General features: G+C 37.3%; 2 protein-coding genes across 2 annotated transcripts in view; both read left to right on the plus strand.

Annotated features, from left to right (window-relative positions):
* The first annotated feature begins 938 nt into the window (after positions 1-938).
* LOC125365020 (transmembrane protease serine 11G-like) lies at positions 939-12,071 on the plus strand. The gene is made up of 9 exons (XM_048364874.1): positions 939-1,017; positions 2,006-2,124; positions 2,573-2,640; positions 3,178-3,338; positions 3,727-3,765; positions 4,722-4,893; positions 6,475-6,734; positions 9,856-9,998; positions 11,897-12,071. Exons 1-9 carry the CDS (start codon positions 939-941, stop codon positions 12,056-12,058), a joined length of 1,203 nt encoding a protein of 400 aa, XP_048220831.1. The 3' UTR covers positions 12,059-12,071.
* Positions 12,072-17,544: 5,473 nt separating this feature from the next.
* The window catches only part of Tmprss11a (transmembrane serine protease 11A), a 44,902-nt gene continuing 40,782 nt past the window's right edge, over positions 17,545-21,664 (plus strand). The window contains exon 1 of the mRNA XM_048364875.1: positions 17,545-17,642. Within this exon, the coding sequence (XP_048220832.1) occupies positions 17,545-17,642 (98 nt within the window). The remainder of the gene's footprint in view (positions 17,643-21,664) is intronic.

Consider the following 21,664-nt stretch of genomic DNA (forward strand, 5'->3'; position numbering starts at 1 on the left):
GTTTGATTCCTCCGGCACCACATATATAAAAAGGCCAGAAGTGGCGCTGTGGCTCAAGTGGCAGAGTGCTAGCCTTGAGCAAAAAGAAGCCAGGGACAGTGCTCAGGCCCTGAGTCCAAGGCCCAAGACTGGGGAGAAAAAAAAAAAAAGTAATTCAAAGGAAAAGAACTGAGGTGTGGCTTTCATGGGAAAGTGCTTGTGTAGAAACCCTGAGGCCCTGAGTTCAATTCCCACTACTACAGAAAAACGGAAGGAGGAAGGGAGCAAAGGAGGAGAGAGGCAGGGAGAATGGGAGGGAAAGAGGGGAGGGAAAGAAAAGAATGTCTAGGAATATATGTTTTGGACTGTATCTACATGGCTGAGAAAATATCCTCAAACAATTTCTTCCTTAGGAAATACTCATGAGACAGCAATTCAATCACAATGATGCTTCTAGTGTTAGAGATGGAATGGTTCAAAAGGTAGCCACAGCATTTTCAATGAGAATTTTATCACGAAATCCAGCCTTGTTAAACTTAAAAGCTTTCTTCAGCCAATACATCTTCTAAAAAGGAATCATTAGTCCTCTGAAATGCTTCTAGCACGTTCTCTGCACTTCTGCTAGTTATTTGTGTACAATGACACCAGAACAAGAGCTAGTGTTCACTTTTTGTCTGTTTTGAAATTTCATTTTGTTGTCGAGGTGAGGTACACAGGTTACAGTTATATACATAAGGGAGTGAGTACATTTCTTACCCCCTCCCTCATTTGTCACCCACTTTCCCTTCCCGCCATCCCTGTCTCCCAGTTGTACAGCCCATTTCCCACATAGTGTCTTGTGAGTATTGCTGTTGCTTTGGTTTGCCCTTTGTCCATTGTCTCACCAGTTCAATTGGTTTCCATTTGTCTGTCCAAGGCCAGCTCTCCTGGGTGCTAGAAGAAATACATCGAAGCCATGCATGGTCGGACTCATTGTCACAGCTCTTGTATTGGTTCTGGCAATAATCATTGGTCTCCTTATTTATTTTTTAGCATACGGTAAGTCTGTATTTATTTATTAAATTTGGGAATGTGATGGCTCTTTCCATTTATTTCAACATTTTCACATGATTCCATGCTTCAGTTTTCATTTGAGAAATAATAGCATTTAAAAAAATGCCGTGGATTGTATATTACCTTTTGAACAAAGCAAAAATTTCACATGCTAGATGTTTTATGATATAACATTACTCGATACAATGGCTATAAAATATTTCGGTTAAAATGATAGCTATAACATTTATAACAAGAGGGATTTTTTTTGGTGATATTTCCTTATTGGAACAGAGTGTATTTGGAACCAATTGTCTTCTCCATCATATTTCCATTGCTTCCTTCCCTCCTCCTCATTTCACAAATAGCATTTGTTGTTTCATTATGTTGCATTCATATAATACATATGTATGTACATAGGTGTATGAATATATGTGTGTGTGATCCTTTGCTGATCTCCTCCTATATTCATGAACTAATTGCATGACTAGCGTCATCATCATAATTCTAGGTTCTATAATCCCAAATCAGGTAAGAACAGGGTTGTATTTGGCTTTGAGCTGGGGTTTTATCCTTCAATATGATTTCCCTTGTCACCTGTTTTCCTGAAGATGACATGATTTCCTTCTTCTTCATGAATAATAGTACACAAAGACTTATGTATCCCATAGTTTCTTTATCGATTCCTTGGTTGTTGCGCAGATTCCCCAGTTTGAACAGAGCTGTAATAAATATGGCTATACAAGCTATCTCTTGTGTACTGTTACTATCATTCAGATATATACTCAAGAATGGTATGGTGAGTTCATAATATAGGTAACTTTAAAAACTGTTTTTTGAAGATCCCTTAAATTGATTTCTGGAGTAGTCATACTAGTTTACATTCTCATCAGTGATATAGAAGAGTTTTTTTTTTTTTTTGACGTTTGTTACTTATATTCTCTATTTCACATATGAACACAACTTAAATATCATCTTCTATTCTTCCTTCCAGATCAGAGCTCTCACTATTATCAAGCTTCCTTCCAAATCCCCAGTATGGAATATGATCCTGAGTTTTCTGTAGAACACTCAAAAGCTAGTCGTGACTTGAAAGAAAAAATTAACACTGAGGTAAGTCAGAGCTTTGCTGGCATTACTCCTACTCAGGAAATGGTGATTCGCCCATGTGTGGAGGGGAATGGCAGAGTACTTTGGTATAGGAAGCAATAGATTGAATTGGAGACATCTCAGTGTTTGGAGTCAGAAACATGCAAATGCAGAGTCCAGTTTTGTGGGTGGTAATAACTAAGTTGGGAACATGTCCAGTTACATCCATGTTAAGCTTGCCAGATGAAATATGCAATGCATATGTAAGTTTTCATTTCACATCCTGTTATAAGAATGATTTCATGACAAGAGGGTCAAACCTAGATTAACTTTTCAGGAATAACTACTAACAAGCCTTAAAGTAAAAGGTATATGTATCACTGAAGTTTTCACATAGCATTTTGTGATATGTTGAAATATGTATAATTCATACATAACAAAATTCAATTATGTGTTTTTTTTCTTTTCTCAGATAGATCAGGTATTTCAAAGATCCATTTTAAGCCAACACTACATCAAGTCCCATGTTGTCAACTTTAGGTAATTCTAATTAATTCATAAAATAAAATTCCACAAATTATAACATACAACGCACTGATGTATATAATTTTTATAGTTTACTTTATATAATAATTCACTCACATAATAAAGTTATGTAATTTATATACTTTATATCATTATTTTACACAATATGCTGACATTGATATTCTTCCCATATTGAAGGGTTTATAATGGGAGAGTTTCCTAAGTGATAATGAAAGATTACTAGGTTTCATTTTAAAGTACTTTGCATTTCAGTTGAAGATTCTTACTATCACATATAAATGGTATGTATATAAACTCATAAGTTTAGCCGGCACTTATTTGTTTATTTCAAAACAAACCCAAATTCTAGATTTGCCAGATACTTTCCCATCCCTGAATATGACAGTGTTTTATAAGCAAAGAATGCAGGGGGGGAGGGAAGTTATGCTAGTAAAATACCTACGTTGCATTTTTTAAACCTGTATTATTATTTAATGTAATGATTACTGTGGTATGACTTCACTCAGTCTGGTGTCTTTGTTTTTTTTTCAGGCCAACTAATAGAGGCTTGGAAGCAAATGTATTGATTACATTTCAATTTCCATCTACCAGAGTGGACACTATGAAATGGCAAGCTGATAATATTTTACATGAGAATTTTAAATCGAGCAAGAGCTTCTTGAAGATAGACATTTCATTACCTCACCTTAGAGGCAAGAAATGTTACTTCTTTTTTTTTCTTTTGTTATAGATAATGGTTTTGAACAATCTTCACAAGAGAGAATGCTCTTACCACAAAATGAAATCACCTTTCAGTTGTAAATATCATATTAACTTGATGATGGATGAGTCATCATGCAAATCATCATCAAAGGATTTTCCTTTGGTGAGCATACAAGTAATGAGAAAGCATGAATGATATGACCAGTGAAATATACTAATATTTTTCCCCTTTCATAAAAATGATATAAGATAATTATGTAAATTTATTAACTTATGGTATATGGTATTTCTGCACTAAAAATTACATCTGATAGGCATGGTGTTGTACATTTTAACAATTGCATTAATCACCCATGATTTTTGTTTTCTCCTTTGCAGAAATGCATGAAGCACAAGCGAAGCACATTCTAAACAGCTGTGAGTTCAAGGATATCACCGAGAAGTCCATAAACCAAAGAATAATAACCACGAAACATTCAACCTTTCTCTACCCCCTTGCTTAGTGTTTCCCAAGCACATGTTTCTCTCTAAATAAATATCTTGTTTTGCAATCCTCCTAAAGGGAAAGCATTATTGCTAGTTGGGAATACTTAGATGAGTTTTGATGGTTAATTGCAGATAAAAGTCCCCCATAGTTTGCTGCCTGGGCCGGCTTAGGACCAGCACCATGACCAGGACCAGGACCTCAGATCCCAGCCTTCCCAGTAACTAGGATTACAGGCGGGAGCCGCTGGCCCCTGCTTCCATATTCTCCTTTATTTGTCTTATTTTGTGGTAGACATATTGGCTCAGGGTTACATGGTAGCTACTAACTCCAATATGGAAGTGAACATTTCCAATGTATAGTAATGTATTTGGACTAAAGTGATACAATTACAAAACAGTACAAATGATATCTTCCTGCAATAGCGTGTGGTTAGCTCTGTGAAGTACCACTGAGTTAAACTGCTTCACATCTGGACGTGAGAGATACCTGAGTAAAAACGACACGTAAAGGAAGTTTCTTCAAGCACACCAAAGAAAGTGTTGGATAACCTGTAAATGTTTTCATTATTTAAGAACAGGAGGAAGTGGTGCTGTGGCTTAAGTGGTAGAGTGCTAACCTTGAGCACAAAGAGACTCAGGGACAGCAGCCAGGCCCTGAGTTCAAGCCCCAGACCAGAACAACAACAACAACAAAAGAAAAGAACAGGAATACTCACATTCTATCCATACGAATAGTCATTTCTCTACTATAGATACTATTTATTCCAACCAACTTTTTAAAACTTTAATCTTCTCCCCACCCACGTTTTAAACACAAGTGGCGTCCATCACTGCTTCTTGGGCACATTTCAGAACTGGAAATGACCACGTTTTTTCCTTTGTGACAGGCTGCGGTTTGGGAATGGAGTACCCACCCGTGGAAAGAATTGCCGGTGGCAAAACTGCAGCTCAAGCGGCCTGGCCGTGGCAAGCCAGCCTTCAGATGGACGGCAGTCACTGGTGCGGGGCCTCGCTCATCAGCCAGGACTGGCTCGTGACCGCTGCTCACTGTTTTGACAAGTAAGCCTTGGGTCTGCGCCCACGGGGTGTCAGGGCCACCCCTTCTTCTCCCCTTCACACCCATCATCCTCACCTGCCTCATTGTCTTCATGAACATCTTAGGCTCCCCGGTGATTCCACTCAGGATTGTCCACATGCCTAGGACGAAGTGACGATTATTGAAGAATAGTGGACAAAACTAGAGAGACCGTCTTCAGCTCCAGGCAATAACATAGCCTGCTGCCATCTCAATTCAGGTCTCAAGTATAAGTGAGCCGGGGCTGTCAAAACTGAGCCACGTTTACCAGTTTCCCTGAACTGTACTATAGATTTTTAAACACTTTACCAACATCGTAGCCATACCTACAATTGATACCTCGTCACTCTGAGATTTTCACAGCTGAAGAATAGTGGACCCGTGGGCCACTTAAAGTCACCTAAGGCTCAAGAAATAATTTAAGGTCATAAAAGGTGTCACACCCTTATCTGAAGTATTTTTATTCTCAGTCTCTGCATGCTTTTTGAAAATTTGACATTCATTACCTCTGAAGACAAGAAAAAGACAAAATAACATCAGTGTGGGCTGCAAATATGGCCTAGTGGCAAGAGTGCTTGCCTCCTACACATGAAGCTCTGGGTTCGATTCCCCAGCACCACATATATGGAAAACGGCCAGAAGGGGCGCTGTGGCTCAGGGGGCAGAGTGCTAGCCTTGAGTGGGAAGAAGCCAGGGATGGTGCTCAGGCCCTGAGTCCAAGGCCCAGGACTGGCAAATAATAATAATAATAATAATAACAACATCAGTGAAACACACATAAAAATGGAAAATAGCCAGGTGCTGGTGGCTCACATCTAAAATTCACGCGACTCAGGAGGCTGAGATCTGAGAATCGTGATTCAAATAGGAAAGCCCATGAGAATCTTATCTGTAATTAATTACCAGAGGAAAAATAAGCTGGAACTGAAGCTGTGACACAAGTAGTAGAGTGCTAGCCTTGAGAAAGAAAAAACAACGCTCAGCCACAGCACCCAGGCTCTGAGTTCAAGTGCTACAACTGGCACAAAAGAAAGGGGGTAGGAAATACATTAGATAAAATGCTCTGTGGAAAAGAAGTATAAGATAAGAATATATTTGAAATGGCTCCATCTTTATCTTAGTTTCTCCTTTTTAATTTTTTTCTATCTCCTTTACTCCATAGCTACACACACACACACACACACACACACACACACACACACACACACACACACACAGTTATGGGCATGTATGTGTACCCCCAGGAATATATGCAGGTAAATATGTCTAAAGTTTACTCGTAATTTTCTTCAATGAAGCTGTATTATGTTTCATAATAAAAATAGCAGTATTGTATGATTTTTTAAAATGTAAACTTGCATCAAGGAGAGTATCTGAAGCTACCTTACAATGGAGGAGGTGTTGGTTATCAACTAGGCAAACAAAAACTGTTCTAAGGGAGAAAGGTTGGATACTCATTTTTTAAAATTTGCCCTTCTCCCATATTTATGTCCCACGCCCATCCAGAGTTCTGGGCAACTTAAAGTCAGAATGACCCCACTGTGCTCCTTTTAATCTGTGAACAGTTCCAAAAATCCCAAACTATGGACGGTCAGTTTTGGAGCAACCCTCAGATCCCCACTGATGAGAAGGAAAGTGGATTCCATTATCATTCATGAAAACTACGCGGCCCACAAGCATGACGACGACATCGCTGTGGTGAGACTCTCCACACCAGTCCCCTTTTCTGAAGAGGTGCATACAGTCTGCCTCCCAGATGCCACTTTGGAGGTCTCACCTAAGAGCAAAGTGTTTGTCACTGGATGGGGGGCATCAAAAGTAAATGGTGAGTATTTCAGGACAATAACAGAGCAAAAAGGGTAGATCAACCTTCCTTCCAAATGGAGATGCACAACTAAACAGAAAAACAGAATATATAAAATAGGGGATGAGATGTAAATATCTTACAATAGATACAGAAAAGGCAAACAAAAAGCCACACATGGTGAACTATGAGAACTCTGTTACTATTACTAGTACGGAGTACATATATTTCTGAATTCCACTTATATGCACTAGTTTAGAATATTCATAGCATTTTTTTAAGAAGCAATCAAAGCATATCATTTCACGTGATGTATTCCTTTTGGACTGTGGTTCATCTGTAGAGATTCTGCCTGGCTGCCTTGTTCATAAAGTATATGGTTTGCAAGCACTCAGCATGACAGGCTGCAGGAATGGGTTATGCAGCTAAACAGAAATAGCCTTACATAAGAAATCAGTATGGGGTACCTCTTATCCATGTATTTATGAAGCTGTTCTTGAGTCCAAGACTTTATAAAGTTGACAGTGATGGCATCTTACTCCACGTTACAATCCACAATAAACTGAAAGGCTAGACTTTTAGATATTGGTAGAAATCTTTAGCTCTCTTATTCTCAGTTAGACTTTTTACACATGGTTTGTTCTGCCTTCGGATTCCTAATTCTTATTCGTTGCTCAGAATCTGAGTTGGTGTCTTATATATGGACTTACTGAAATTGCGTTTCTGATCAGTCTTTATCAGTTGATTATTACAGAAATTCACTTCCTTCCAACATGTACTTGAAAAAAATTAATTTTTATTGTACAAGTGATGTATGGAAGGTTACATAAGTCAGGTAATGAGTATATTTAGTTTTGAACAGTGTCACCTCTTACTTGAAATTTTTGACATTAGGTTCACTGTCTTTTTTTTTTTCTTTTAGTAGTACCAGATTAGAACTCAGCATTTCCATACTTGGTTGACTGGCTTGCTTAGGAAGTATTCTACCATTTGATCCATGCTTCCACCTCAGCTTTATGCTCATCTGTTTGAGGTGGAGTGGTTTTTGGCTTTTCTTCCCAGGCTGGCTTTGAATGGTCATCATTCAGATCTTAGCCTTCTGAGTAGCTAAGATTACAGGCCTGAGCCATCATTGCTCAGTGTAGAACCTGAGCGTTCTTTATCACTCAGTGTGTGCACTGTTTTATGGGAAATGGTATTGGATAAAAAATAAAATTAAGCCTTTAATCTTGTGTTGGTGAGAATAGGAATGGAAAGCATTACATTTTTTTCTAGATTTAATTAAAAACCTCCCCAAAGTACTAGTTTTGGAGAATTTTGGATTTCATCATCAACTTTAAGCACAGTAGTGTGTGCAGGTACCTGTACGGTGAGCTATCTACTCTGACAAGTTGTATACTTTTCAAAAATATTACTATAAATAGGTAACACATCAAACGGAGGCCAACAAATAGATACTCGATCAAGGCTTCTTTCTGAATTTTGAAACTGAAACAAGAACTACTTAGGCTTCCTTTTCTTGCCTTCTAGTATTTATTCAATTAAAAATGTTACCTGATAGGTTACCAAACTAACACGTTCTGTTCTCTGATAGAAATTCTTTCCTGAATTAGTGATAATGTAAAGTATCTTGTTTTATGGTAAGCATTTTGATTTTTTTTCTTAAATTTCTGATTATGGAGCTTGAACTCTGGGCCTGGGTGCTGTCCTTGATCTGTTTTGCTCAAGGATAGTTGATTTACTACTTGAGCCACAGCTCTACTTCCAGATTTTAGGTGGAGATAAGATTCTCACAACCTTTCCTGTCCAGACTATCTTTGAAATGTGGTCCTCAGATCTCAGCCTCCTGAATAGCTAGGATTACAAGCATGAGCCTCCAGTCCCAGCTGCACTTGAATGTTTTTTAAATTGAGGTTAAAGGATTATAAATTTTTACACTTTGAAAGTATCATCCTACATCAATTAGCTAAAATAAAATTGAAACACACAAATTACAAATCGTTGTAGTATAGCTGATTATACTTTGGGAATATCTAAAGTCTGAATGCCTTTCTAGACAACCCAAATAACATATATATATATATATATATATATATATATATACACACACATATATATGTGTGTGTGTGTGTATGTTTATATGAGATATCTGCACATATAAGTAGTTTCAATTGCATCAAAATCTATTGTGAAGAGCAGTTGGAGAGCAGATTCTCTCACTAGGGGCATTCCTAGAAAAATGCTGGGAACCTCTCTGTATATCAGTTTGATAATAAAAATTTGAAAAAAAAAAAAAAAGAAAAATGCTGGGAGATTACTACCCAGGTGAATAAATTCACCATAATGGGCTGGAAATATGGCCTAGTGGCAAGAGTGCTTGCCTCGTATACATGGAGCCCTAGGTTTGATTCCCCAGAACCACATATATAGAAAATGGCCAGAAGTGGTGCTGTGGCTCAAGTGGCAGAGTGCTAGCCTTAAGCAAAAAGAAGCCAGAGACAGTGCTCAGGCCCTCAGTCCAAACCCAGGACTGGCAAACAAACAAACAAAAACCGAAACAAATAAATTCACCATAATCTTGATGATCTTCAAAGACTGTAGAGAAGATAGACATATTTTCTGAGAAACATAGTCTTAGGTGAGTAGATTTATCAGCTTCCCAGCAGAGAACTGAGTTTCTTTGTACTGAAAACCCTTAGATGTCTGACTCTCCTCTTCTAAAAGCTGGTGAGGTAAAGCAAGTACAAAGGAAAGTGAGCTATGAGAAGCACAGATTCTCCTGGGTGTTGAGGAATACCGAGTTTAAATCTAACATTTTCCTCCACTTAGGTATACAACTATGGCAAGACTCCTAGCCAGGTAAAGTTTGGTCTCCTAAACTGATAAAGAGAACACTCAGTTTATCTTTGGCTGTTGCAATACCAAATAAGATTGTAGGAGTAAATGGACCAGGCCTGATACCTGTCATAGAAGGACTTCCCCAAAATGTAACTTGTTTCCAAGCAGAATAATCTAGCCCAGAAACTTATTACTCAAGATGAATGACGTACCATTGATCCGCTTCATGTGAAACGAAACAATGAACTATTACAACAAGAAAGCAGAAATCCTTCACCTATTCACTTAATTTTTTCTTACTTAGGTCCTTTTCCCAATACTCTACGCCAAGTTCAAGTAGAAATCATCAGTAACGATATATGTAATCACGTTAATGTATATGGTGGTGCTGTGTCATCAGGAATGATATGTGCTGGGTTCTTGACAGGGAAACATGATGCTTGTGAGGTAAGAAGAGAGGCAAATAAAAATAATGACTATGGGGTAAGGTTGGGCTTAGCCATTGCTGTTAATCAGATTTCCATTGCCTTTGACAAAGACTTGAGAGAAACAGATTGAAGAAGGAAAGATTTCAGCCATAGCTGGCGGGCTCCATCACATTCAGGCTGTAGTTAAGTTACAACATTATGGCTGAGAGCATTTGGTGGAAAAGAACAACTCAGCTAATGATGGCCAGGTGATGGAGAGGGATGTAGACAGTGACTAAGGACAAGATATAGCACCCGAGCACATGACGTCAGTGACTTACCTCTCCAACTAGGCCCACGCTGAGAAGAGTCCACCACCTCCAATGACGCCTTCAAATAAAGCACCCATAAATGACTCATCTATTCGCTATGTCAGAGCTCTCATGGTCAAACCATCTCTCAATGATTGGACCCACCAATTGAGGACCACATCTTCAACAAAGAAACATTTGGGGGACATTCCACATCTAAATCATAACACTGAGAATAGACCAATGTTACCTCGCTTAGTTCTGTGAAATTTATTTATGAAGGAGAGAGGAAAAGGTAAAATGAAGAAGTGGAAGGACCCCAAGACATTCATTATTTAACATTTTATTGACCCATCTGAAAATGGTCTTCAGTTGTAAAATAGAACGCTAACTGGAGACTAAAAGTTGTATCCAACTAGAGAATCTGAAGTAGTAACCAAGACTAGAAGCTATTCAATCAATGCTTTAAGGGGCAGATATAATCCACAGTTAGATATGCAGTCCCTTCTCTCTGAAAGCTATGGTACAATGAACCCTGAAGACATCTCCACAGTCAATAAAGTTTCATTTCTCTGGTTTCTAAGGCTTTGACTTTAGAAAGTGTAGATCCAGATCGCAGAATATACGTCCTCTCACCTGAACAAAGGAGAGCCAATATATTTGGGCCAAGATATAACTAAATCACATGACCTAGAGAAGAAAGAACCATGTGTCTGTACAAGAGTAGATATTCTCTTTTCATTGGTTTATACTACCTTGCTTCCTTGTACCATTAGCACAGTAAATTAATGAGGAACTGCATTAGGATGGATACCTCAGGGAAGGGAGGTAAAAGACAGTTTTTAGTAAACGAGAGTTTCCATACTTCGTGCAATGAACACTGCAGGAGAATAAAAATGTGAAGAAAATGGAAGAGGAAAGAGCTTAAGACATAGGACTCTAGAAACTCATGCTTTCTTCAAACAGGATCATTTGTATGACTTTAAAAAACTTGTGATAACTTTCACATTATATTTCTTTAAACAATAAGTTTATTTTGTAAAGGTAAGTTGAAAATACTTTGATTAACCTTGGGTCAAAGATACAGGAATTTCTAATGGTTAAGGAACCATAAGCCAGTTCGTTATGACTAGGGATTCCATTATGACTAGTTTGAGAGAAAATTCTTTTCAGTTATAAACTTGTGCACAAAGACACAATACACAGACTACCTTCTCCCTACTGATTGGTATAAGTGGAACAAAGTGAGATTTTGATCCAACACAGGATATTATTTCTATCTGGTAGATTTAGAAGGAGCTTAATATAGGGTATGATATGTTTCTTGAATACTGACTTCATCATCTATAAGAAAATTTGAGACTTCCCGGACTTGATCAATTTCTGGTCTCTGTTTAGACAAAGAAAAACTAAAACTTTAGCCTTATTCACAGAAACTTCCAGATGAATACAAGGAGGAATAAACAATTGACTCAATTATCATAGCAATACTAATAATTAGTAAAATAAACTAGTTTTGTATATTTCAGCTCAACATATGGATTTATTAAAGATCTAAATGGAAACGTTTCTCATTTTGACACCCATTTCATCTATCACAATGGCTGTTTTTCTTCTTCTTCCACAGGGTGACTCCGGAGGACCTCTGGTTATTACGCTTGATAGAAATATCTGGTATCTTATTGGGATAGTAAGCTGGGGTATAGGCTGTGGAAAAGAAAACAAGCCTGGACTTTATACCAGAGTGACTCATTATCGGGACTGGATTAAGTCGAAAACTAACATCTGATGTGTCAACTACCTCCACATCCAAACTCTAAATGTCAGGTGTGGTCTCCAGGAAATCATGCTTAGTGTGTTTGCCATGTATATTGTCAGTGTCAAGTTGAAAGTCAGTGTGGCCTTATGACCTTTCTTCACACATGAAGAAGGAAGACTTAGACTTCATTAGAAGTGCTTTGCTATTGAGGAGCACAGAAGACACTGGCATCTCCACAAAGATCTGCCATTTCTCAAAGTGTCTCTCCTTACCTCTTTGTTCATCTTTCAGTCCCTAATTATATCTGTATGTAATCTGATATTTTCACCCAGTAAATCCCAATTGGTGTAGCATTCTGCACTTGTTTCCTGATAGAGAATTCCTGTCTTCTCTAGTGGCTCCAACATTTTGTTGGCTTCCTCATCAGATAATCCTCATTAAGAATTTGTTGGCCTACTGACTAGCAAGTTAAGATAATTAGTTTTGATCAGAGCTGTCACCAATGATGTAGGGTGCACAAGATGTGAAACTAAAACTTTAGAGATGGCACTACTGTGAGCCAATCCATTTTTGCCATTAATCAAACAGTATGATACCCAAATTTTGAAGATGTTTACTAAAAAAGATACTTGTGAGGAAGTATAAGTATTACACTTTTTTTTTACCAAGAACAATGTTTAAATTTATGTAAAAGATGACATGCAGTTTTTGCTGAATTGTATTTATAGGAAAAGTGTAGATAATCAAGAAGACATCTTGAGAGAGCTTAATATTTTTATATGTTTGTTCTTTTCCTATGTATTACAGGTTTTCTAATTCTGTATATGACTACAGACTAGTATTAAACAAAACTCAAATTGCTAATTAAATAACTACAGTTTTTTAATTTAATTCATTAATTTATCATCAAAGTGATGTACAGAGGGGTTATAGTTTCATACGTAAGGCAGTGAGTACATTTCTTATCAAACTTGTTACCTCCTCCTTTATTTTTGTCCCACCTTCCCCCCTCCCCGGTTCCCTCCTTACCCTCTCCCGAGGTGTACAGTTTGTTTATAGCACATTGTCTTGTAAATATTGCTGTTGCATTAGTTTGCCTTTTACCCTTTGTCTCCCCATTTTGGTGTCCCCCTTCCTTAGTTCTGATAAATGTACATACAATACCCAGTGTACCAAAGTCAAAATTTTATTTTCAAATTTGCTTGTACAAAGGAGTTGTCACTCAATAGCATAGTACATGAATACATTAAATCTTGATCAAAGTCATCAGTTTCATCATTCTATCCCATCCCTAACTCTACACACACCCTGAATTTTTTTAATTTTATGGAATATGCACTGAATTTTATGACTATATTCTTCCACCTCCCTCTCTTCACATGCTAAGATTTTCTTTGGGTTTTATATCAAATAAGGGACTCTCTTACCCCGACATAACATCATATTACATATATTAAAATTAATTGTTTTTAATTCATCACTAGATTATAGGGCTTCTCAGCCTTTGTGTGAAACAACAAATTTGTGACAATTTGTCACAATAACTCTCTTTTGAGAAAGGAGACTGCCCTACATACGCTTCAATGCCTAGCAACATTCCTTATATCCATACATTGTATTCCAGTAGTTTACCACCAAGTTATAGCAACCAAAAATGACTCTTGATATTGCCAATTGTTCCCCTGAGAGCGTTACAGAATCGGCAACCAATGATCAGTGGTTAAAAAATCATACACTCACAATTTCCACACATATATTTGAAAATATTCCCTTCCTTTTTATGATCTAGGTGCATTGAAAATGTAAAAAAAAAGTCTCTTATGTCTGTACAATCAGTACGATCTGTACAAGCCAGATGAATATTGTTGGAAACTGAAGTTGGTTAGTGGAAGATGAGGGTTGAGCTACTATAGCGAGATCACTCATTTACCCAAAATCTATATGATGGATTTATGCGTCAAATGCCTAAGTTCTGCGTCATCGCACCAACATCATCAGAATGCATAAGCACCACTTGAAATGGGGTTTATGAATTCAGCTGAGATACACAGCTTATTCCCCACTAAATGTTGGGAAGTACAGAATATTAACTTTCAGGATAACACTAAGCACTAAAAGCTAAAATGACCCATGTAGTAGCTAGCCACTAGCCAGGTAAGGCTATTTAGGGATGTTATTTAGTTGTTATTTAATCCATTAAAATTTTATTTTTTCAATCACTTTGGAAACACAAGAAAGTTATTTGTGGCTAGTAGCTACTATTCTGCCCGGCAATGATCTAGGACAGTTGTTTAACCTTAGGAAGTCCTTTTGGACATCACTGACCTAAAGCATTCAAGGCAACAACCTACATAACATAACCACTTATCAACTTATCTAACAAACTATTCTTTTCTTTCTTTTTTTTTCTTTTCTTTTTTTTTGTGGGGCTTGGGGCTTGAACTCAGGGCTTGGGCGCTGTCTCTGAACTCTTCAGCTCAAAGCTAGCGCTCTACCACTTTGAGCCACAGCCCCACTTCAGAGGACTTGCACACATTAAACACAGCAAATGGTATTTATGGAAGAAATCAAGCCAAATAAAACAATAATTGAACTATGTAATCCATTAAGGTGCTTTGATTATAGCTAAATGCAGAAAACGGACAAACAGCCGGTCACAGTGACCCACAATTGTGCAAAAGTCTCATGGAAAGTGCTACTGTACTGCCATCTTCTGGCTCTGGTTAATATATATCTATTTGGAGAGAGAGAGGGAGAGAGAGAGAGAGAGAGAGAGAGAGAGAGAGAGAGAGAGAGAGAGATTGTGGTGCTTGAACTCAGGTCCAGAGCCCTGATCATTCCAGTTGTCATCCCAATCCCTACAGAAACCCATGGAGGGCTAGTCGTGCTCCAACTTCTAGAGGTCCAACCTCCATTCATAAAAGGAGCTACCTTCCTGTTTCCCCTGCAGTACAGCCCATAGTTCCCACCGTGCAACCCTATATGCATGAACACCGTCCACATAACTATCAGCCCCTTGAATACACACTGGCTCTCAGGGTGACCATCTCACTGAGTCAGGGAAGAGGAGAAGCCATTGAGATCTGGAAATACAGGGGCTTCTCATTCCCCCACCCACCCACAGTCAGTAAGATCACAGGGCAGAGCCCCTCAAAAACTGGCTCTCTGTGAAGGCAATTTTGTGAGTTTCAGGTTTCAAGGGAACCAGAGCAGATTTTGTTCCCAATGAACTGTGCTTGTCTGGCTTGACCTGTCTGTAGGACTTGGGAGACACTAACTCAAGATACTAGACTTTGTTTCTCTTACCTAGAACACTGGCAAGGCAGAGAAGCAGATTCATGGAAGACTTTGCTCAAACACATTAACATGCCAATTAACCAGATGGAGCAAACAATAGGCACATTGAAAGCCTGGAAAGAGAAGGTAGGTTATGAGGATACTTGAGGGAATTAGGGCTTAGGAAAAGTCATGTCTGCACACACTGGGGAAACACAAGGTCACTTGCATGCCCAGATTGCATGCCAGATGCATATGCAGAAAAAGCTGAGAAGACTAGTGGCTAGTGGCTTTCATGTTGGCTGCTCTTTAGACTCAGTGAAAACAGCATGTAAAGTATATGGAAGACAGGAAAATGGCCTGCCTTTGTTGAAGGAGTACTCTTACATCAGCTAATTTGAAAAGATCTGAAATTTTGATATGTGTTGGGGTTTTGTTTTCTTTTGTGTGGTTTGTGGGCTCTCAATATTTGTGGAAATCCATTATCTTGCCAGTAAATTAAAAAGACAAAGATTTCAGAAAGTACATTTGATGAAGAATACTTTTTATAAAAATAGTTTAGAGAGGTTACTACACACAAAAAATAACAAACAATGCTAGCAAATTGAGGGAAACCAAGATATTCTGATTTCTAGAGATATCACATCATAATATTTAGTATCTATGATTCAAGAAAAAATGTGAAGTATGCAAAGAAGAAAGAAAAGTAGTCCATTCATAAGAAAAAAAAGAAATTAATAGAAGCAGTACTTGAGAAGTACAAACATTAGGCTTCCTAGTCAAAGATATTAAAGCATCCCAAAAACTTTCAAGAAGTAGCCTAAAACCTGCATACCTAAATAAAAAAGAGAAATATTATCTTATTCTATGTACAAAAGTTAGGACCAAATATCTAAAAGCAAGAGGTAGAAGTACTAACATTCTAGAAGAAACCATAAAGGATGTTGAATTGGCAATGATTTCTTGGGTGAAGTCCCAAAGCACTGACAATAAAGGATGGGTAAATTAGGCTAACCCCAAATTCAGAAGCTTTGTGTGCCAAAGAATACTTGAAACCAAGTGAAAAAGCACCTTGTAGATTGGAAGGAAAACATTTACAAAGTAGGTATCATATAAGAAATTAATATATGAAACATATAAAGGACTCATAACTCAACCACTAAAACTCAAACAACACATTACAAAGTAAGCAAAGTACTTGGCTGGACATGTCTCCAACAAAGATCTAAATATGATACTAAGCACCAGGAAACACGTCTAACATCACTAATCATTAGGGAAATAAATCAAATACATGGCAAGATAGGACTGTAGACCTGCATTAGTCCTTTTTCTTTCCATTCACACTTTTTAAATATTTGAGTTTTAGTGCTTCGTTTTTTAAAAAAAACAGAGGTTTATTTCTAGAAATCAAAACTCCAAACAACATAATGCAGGCCCTGGTGCGGCCCTCCTTAGCTCCTTCTGACTATCATGGCAGCTGTTGTCATAATGAGCATGTGCGCCAGAGAAAACCAGGGCAGACAGAGAGGAGCCAAGCGTACTCTCTTGCAGCACTCTCCTCATGAGAACCAACCAGAGTGACACAGGAACTACCTCAGTTCTCCAATCATCCTCTATCACCTAATTGCTTCCCACTAGGCACTACCTCGTAAAGATTACAATCACCTTCCAACACCTCCACACTGAGAACCGAGCTGCCAATATGGGAAACCATGGTATACACATTCAAACCATATCCAAAATGCAGAAACAGCCTTTAAAATGGGGGAAAGTGGCAAGTCTTATCCCGGGGAGGAGAAATTAGAATTCCTGTGCATTGGTGTTAGGAATGTAAAATAGTGCCACTGTTGTCAATAATAGTATGACAGCAGCACTGAATACTTCAATTATAAGTCCCTTGTACTAGATTTGGAAGTTCAGGGGTAGGGAGGAAACAAAATAAAAAAAAATTTAAATTAAAAAGAGAGACACCGAAAAAGAGAGGACAAAAGATATCTTCATAAGGACATAGAAGCAGAAATTGGATTTGTAAGACACAAGCTAAGAAAGTGGTGTCACCAGAGCATAAGAAACAAGAAATGAGTCTCTCCCTAGAGATTTTGCAGAGAGTAAGACCTCAATTACTTCGTGGCTTTAGCCTTATGTTCTGCAGCATGAGGAAAGAATAAAATTTCTATTATTTTGACCCATCAAGTCTATAACAATTTTTAATGCAGCCATAGCAAACGAGAACAGGTATGCAGGACCCAAGAAGATCAGCTGAGAATGAGAATAGAGAAAAGATTGGGGAAAAGAGTTTAAGGAGAGAGATGAGAGGCAAGAAGCGATTGGGAAAGTGAGTGTTTTTAGGGACTATAAAATGACTGCCTGCAGCAATTGAAGTCAACTTTAACTCATGGTTAGGAAGTTAAAAATTAGATCAGTCCGAACATTTTTCTCCAGCCCTACTTATCTGCCCTGTAGTGAAGAACTACAGAAAATTGACATCATCTAAAGTTATCTTTTTGTCAAAAAAAGAAATTAGAGGGCTCGAAGAGTTGAGGAAACATACAAGAAAGTGATTTTAATAAATTGTGTTTATTTTACTTCTCTAATTCCAAGCATATCTTAGGAAAAGAATTATAGGAATAGAGGAAATAATGAGTTCCTAAAAGACATGATGTTTATTTTAACACATCTAGATTCTCTGAAATGCCAAAATATAATAAACTGTCCTACTATGTGCATTTGCTTCTAAGTAACATGGTATCTTTCATCTCTCCATTTTCAACATAGCAATACTTATCGGACATCAATTCCTCTATATAAAATGGGACAAAAACACTAGTTGAAAAATCTCAACCAGAGAAATACCTTCCATCTCCCTCAAACAAGGCATATTGCAATGCCCTCATTATGTGATATACTAGAGTAGTTTCCAGCCTAGCCACATTGACTGTGAGATTATAGCAAACCACCAGCATGCCTATTGAAGTTACATTGACAGTTAAAAACAAACTGAAGAAAGATTTTCTGCAGTATAAATATAAATGCAAGTTTAGATATAATTCCATGTAATTTATAGATGGTATGACTTATGGGTATCTATTGAAATAGATATCTAAAATGGAACAAAAGTCAATGCCATCCATAATAAAAATGTGATTGGCAACAATCATGATAGTTTACTTCTGTATTTCAGCCTCATCGGGACATAGGGACACTGTATTTGTTTAAGGTGGTACATCATGAAAGAAAAGGCTTTTAGTTCCTACCTCCAACTTCAAGGTCTGTACCCAATTTTGGATTTACATTTATATTCTCCCATTTCATTTTCTACCCTTCTATAACCAAACCCGCAGAAAGTAAAGAGGTGATAACAGCGCCAAATTGTATTTCTTACGTATAAGCAAGTGAACTAATAATACTAGTCAATGTCTTCTGCTGTGTTCATTGGAAGAGGTACTAAGTATTTTATACAGATATATAAAGGACTTATAAATAAGCACATATATTTATTATACACACATATACACATATGTAGGTACACATATGAATGCATGTATATATGAACACATATATACACATGTATGCACATATATGCGTGTATATATGTGTGTATATGTATATATATACATATGTGTGTGGGTATTTACAGTCCACCAGTACCCTAAGAAAGTAATTATTAGTATAATTCATATTTTACAATCATGGAAACTGTCACCTAAGTATTTTGGTGCTAAAGAATCTCTGCATTACAAGCACTATTCTGCCTGAGATGATTTCAGCTGTCCTTTCTTCCCTAAATGTCAAAGCAAATTTTCTTGCAGATTTACTGTTTCCCTTTTCATAGTACCATTGGTTAACACTAAATAACTTCATTAGATAAACATTAAATCGCTTAGCAGGTCAGTAGTTGTTAGCAATAAAAAGTTCTTCAAAAATATTAAAGGAGCAAAAACCACATTGATACTTTAATCTGAAATACCTTAAGGATATTTTTCCATGGATATGTGTGTATGTGCATGTTAATGCTTAGAATGTTCTGTAGAAAGATAAACATTCGTGACAACAGTTAATTCTGAGCAAGAAAGGAATGAAGGTAAGAACATAGTTGAACAGGATTTTAGTCTCATTTCTAATTTTAATATTGACGAAAAGCATACGTACATGTGTTCATTATTTTTCAGTTTTCTTGTTCTGATAAATGTACACTATGTGTTATACTATATTATTTGTATTATATTTTTGTCCTCTCAGGAGTAGGTATTTTAGAGGTCATTTTATGTCACTGCAGCCATGTGAAACATAAAAATGCCTTTTGCTCAACAAAAACTTAAGCATTATTTCTTAAGTTACATTACGAATATGAATTTTAGGAATATCTGATTGTCTTCACTGAGAGCTTTTATGTGGTTTGCTTTAAGATATTTGTATACCTACCAGTTATTAACCTTAAAACATTCTTAGTCCTTTTGCACTCCTCCTCAAATATTTCTCATCCAAATCCTTGCAGTTTATGCTTCTTTTACAAATGTAGTCTCTCTCTCTCTCTCTCTCTCTCTCTCTCTCTCTCTCTCTCTCTCTCTGTTTTCTCTGGCTGTTTTCTTCAAGCTTTCCTATGGGCTGAGGCTTCTCTGTTCAGACTTGTCGAACTAGTTTCATTTCAACAACTCATAATTTGTTTCCTTAGTTCTTCCAGCAGTAGATCTCCAATATACTTAGGATGACAAAGAGTTGATTAGAAAGTCAAGTCACTGGGTACAGACCTACAAGTTCCCTTAGTTCCTGTCAATGATGTATCGGTAAGTTCATTTCTGTTTTGTAAATGGATCCTTTATTTTACTGTATCATCTGTCAATGTCTGGATTTCCCATGGATGTCTGTGGAGCTAACATTACTGGATTAAAAACTGCATTGGAGCTTGTGAGATTTCTAGAATTTTTGCTTTCAGCAAACTGGATTCAGTAATATCTGTGGGGTTTTTTTCCAAACCAATGCTATATAAAATTATTGCCAGTACTGTTTTATGTTGCTGAGTTCAAAAGATGGTAGTTGGAATTTTAGAAGTAATTTTAAGCTGTATTACGATTGATCCTAAATTGGGAGGGAGGTGTTCATTTGTTTTAAAATGAACCTTCCTTCAGCAATTTAGCAAAACTTGGGTTGTATAAGAGTTTTTCTTTGGCTTTTTTTCCTTGTAATTCGCAGCCAGTTTTTGTGAACTAGCACAGGTGGGAAGGCAGTATCTTCAGACACCTGTCTCCTCTACAAAAAGACCCCAAACTTCCTGAGGGAAGAATGAGGGAATGGGTAATCAAAACTGGGAAAAATACTCTCTCCAATGTCTCCTATTAAATATCAAACAAAAAAGAGCATATGAATTATTTGGGCTTTTTCCCCCCAAAAGTAAGATTCTTTGGAATAACTTTCTGGGCTCGTACAATGGGGATTTTTTAAGCATAATGACAATAATATTTCCTTGTTTAGCTTTATGCCACCTTCAAGATGTTTTTTATTTATGTTTTTCCTTTTAGGAGCCAGGGCAGCCTGTGTACTTTGTAAAAATAGGAATCATTATTCTAAAAGAAGCTATGAAATTCGGGGGCCATTGTCAGCTGGTCGGGGCTGTCAGATGTCAGAAGGGAAGCTGTCATTCGTTACCCCTCAGCTCTGAAGAGTTCAATGCTCTTGACAGAGCTTACTAACTTTATTGTCTCTTGCCTCTCTGGGTGGCAAGGTTACCACCCAAGGAATTTCAGAATGAGAATTGGATAGTTTTAGTAGTAATTTAGTTGCTAATTAAAGAATGTCTCTGGGCTTACTTCCCCCTTATCAAATCCACACTTATTCAATCTTTTAGACAGGGCAGAGTAATCCTTAAAGAGTCTACCAGGCTTTAAGTCCATCTTCACTGATTCCTACACAGTCAGCACAGCATATATGTATTAAGTGAACAAGTGAATTAGCAAACAAGTGTAAATATGTAACCTTTGTGTTTTGCTTATTTGTTAAAACTCATGGAATTTGAAAATTCATCTCTTGTGCTTTCAGGAATCATGTATGATCTCTAACTTCTCATGTTTCACATTTCCTACATTATTATTTTACAAACATCAATCTTATAATTTTATACATCAAAGCACCCAATTGTAAACAAAAATTTATGTATCTATAGGAATGTTTGACGTTCAAGAGAAGAAACTTACCGGATTAGCAGTGGAGGCCAAATACCATTGTTCTGTAACACAGATAACCCAGTGAGCAGGCCATGGGAATTCTGAAGGTTGTAGTTTCTTTAAGCCTAACATACCAATAGTATACCTAGTATACCAATGGAGAATTTGGAGGACTTTAGGAAATGGCAAATCATACCAG

The sequence above is a fragment of the Perognathus longimembris genome, chromosome 16, assembly GCF_023159225.1.
Source record: "Perognathus longimembris pacificus isolate PPM17 chromosome 16, ASM2315922v1, whole genome shotgun sequence".
NCBI classification, from domain to species: Eukaryota; Metazoa; Chordata; class Mammalia; order Rodentia; family Heteromyidae; genus Perognathus; species Perognathus longimembris.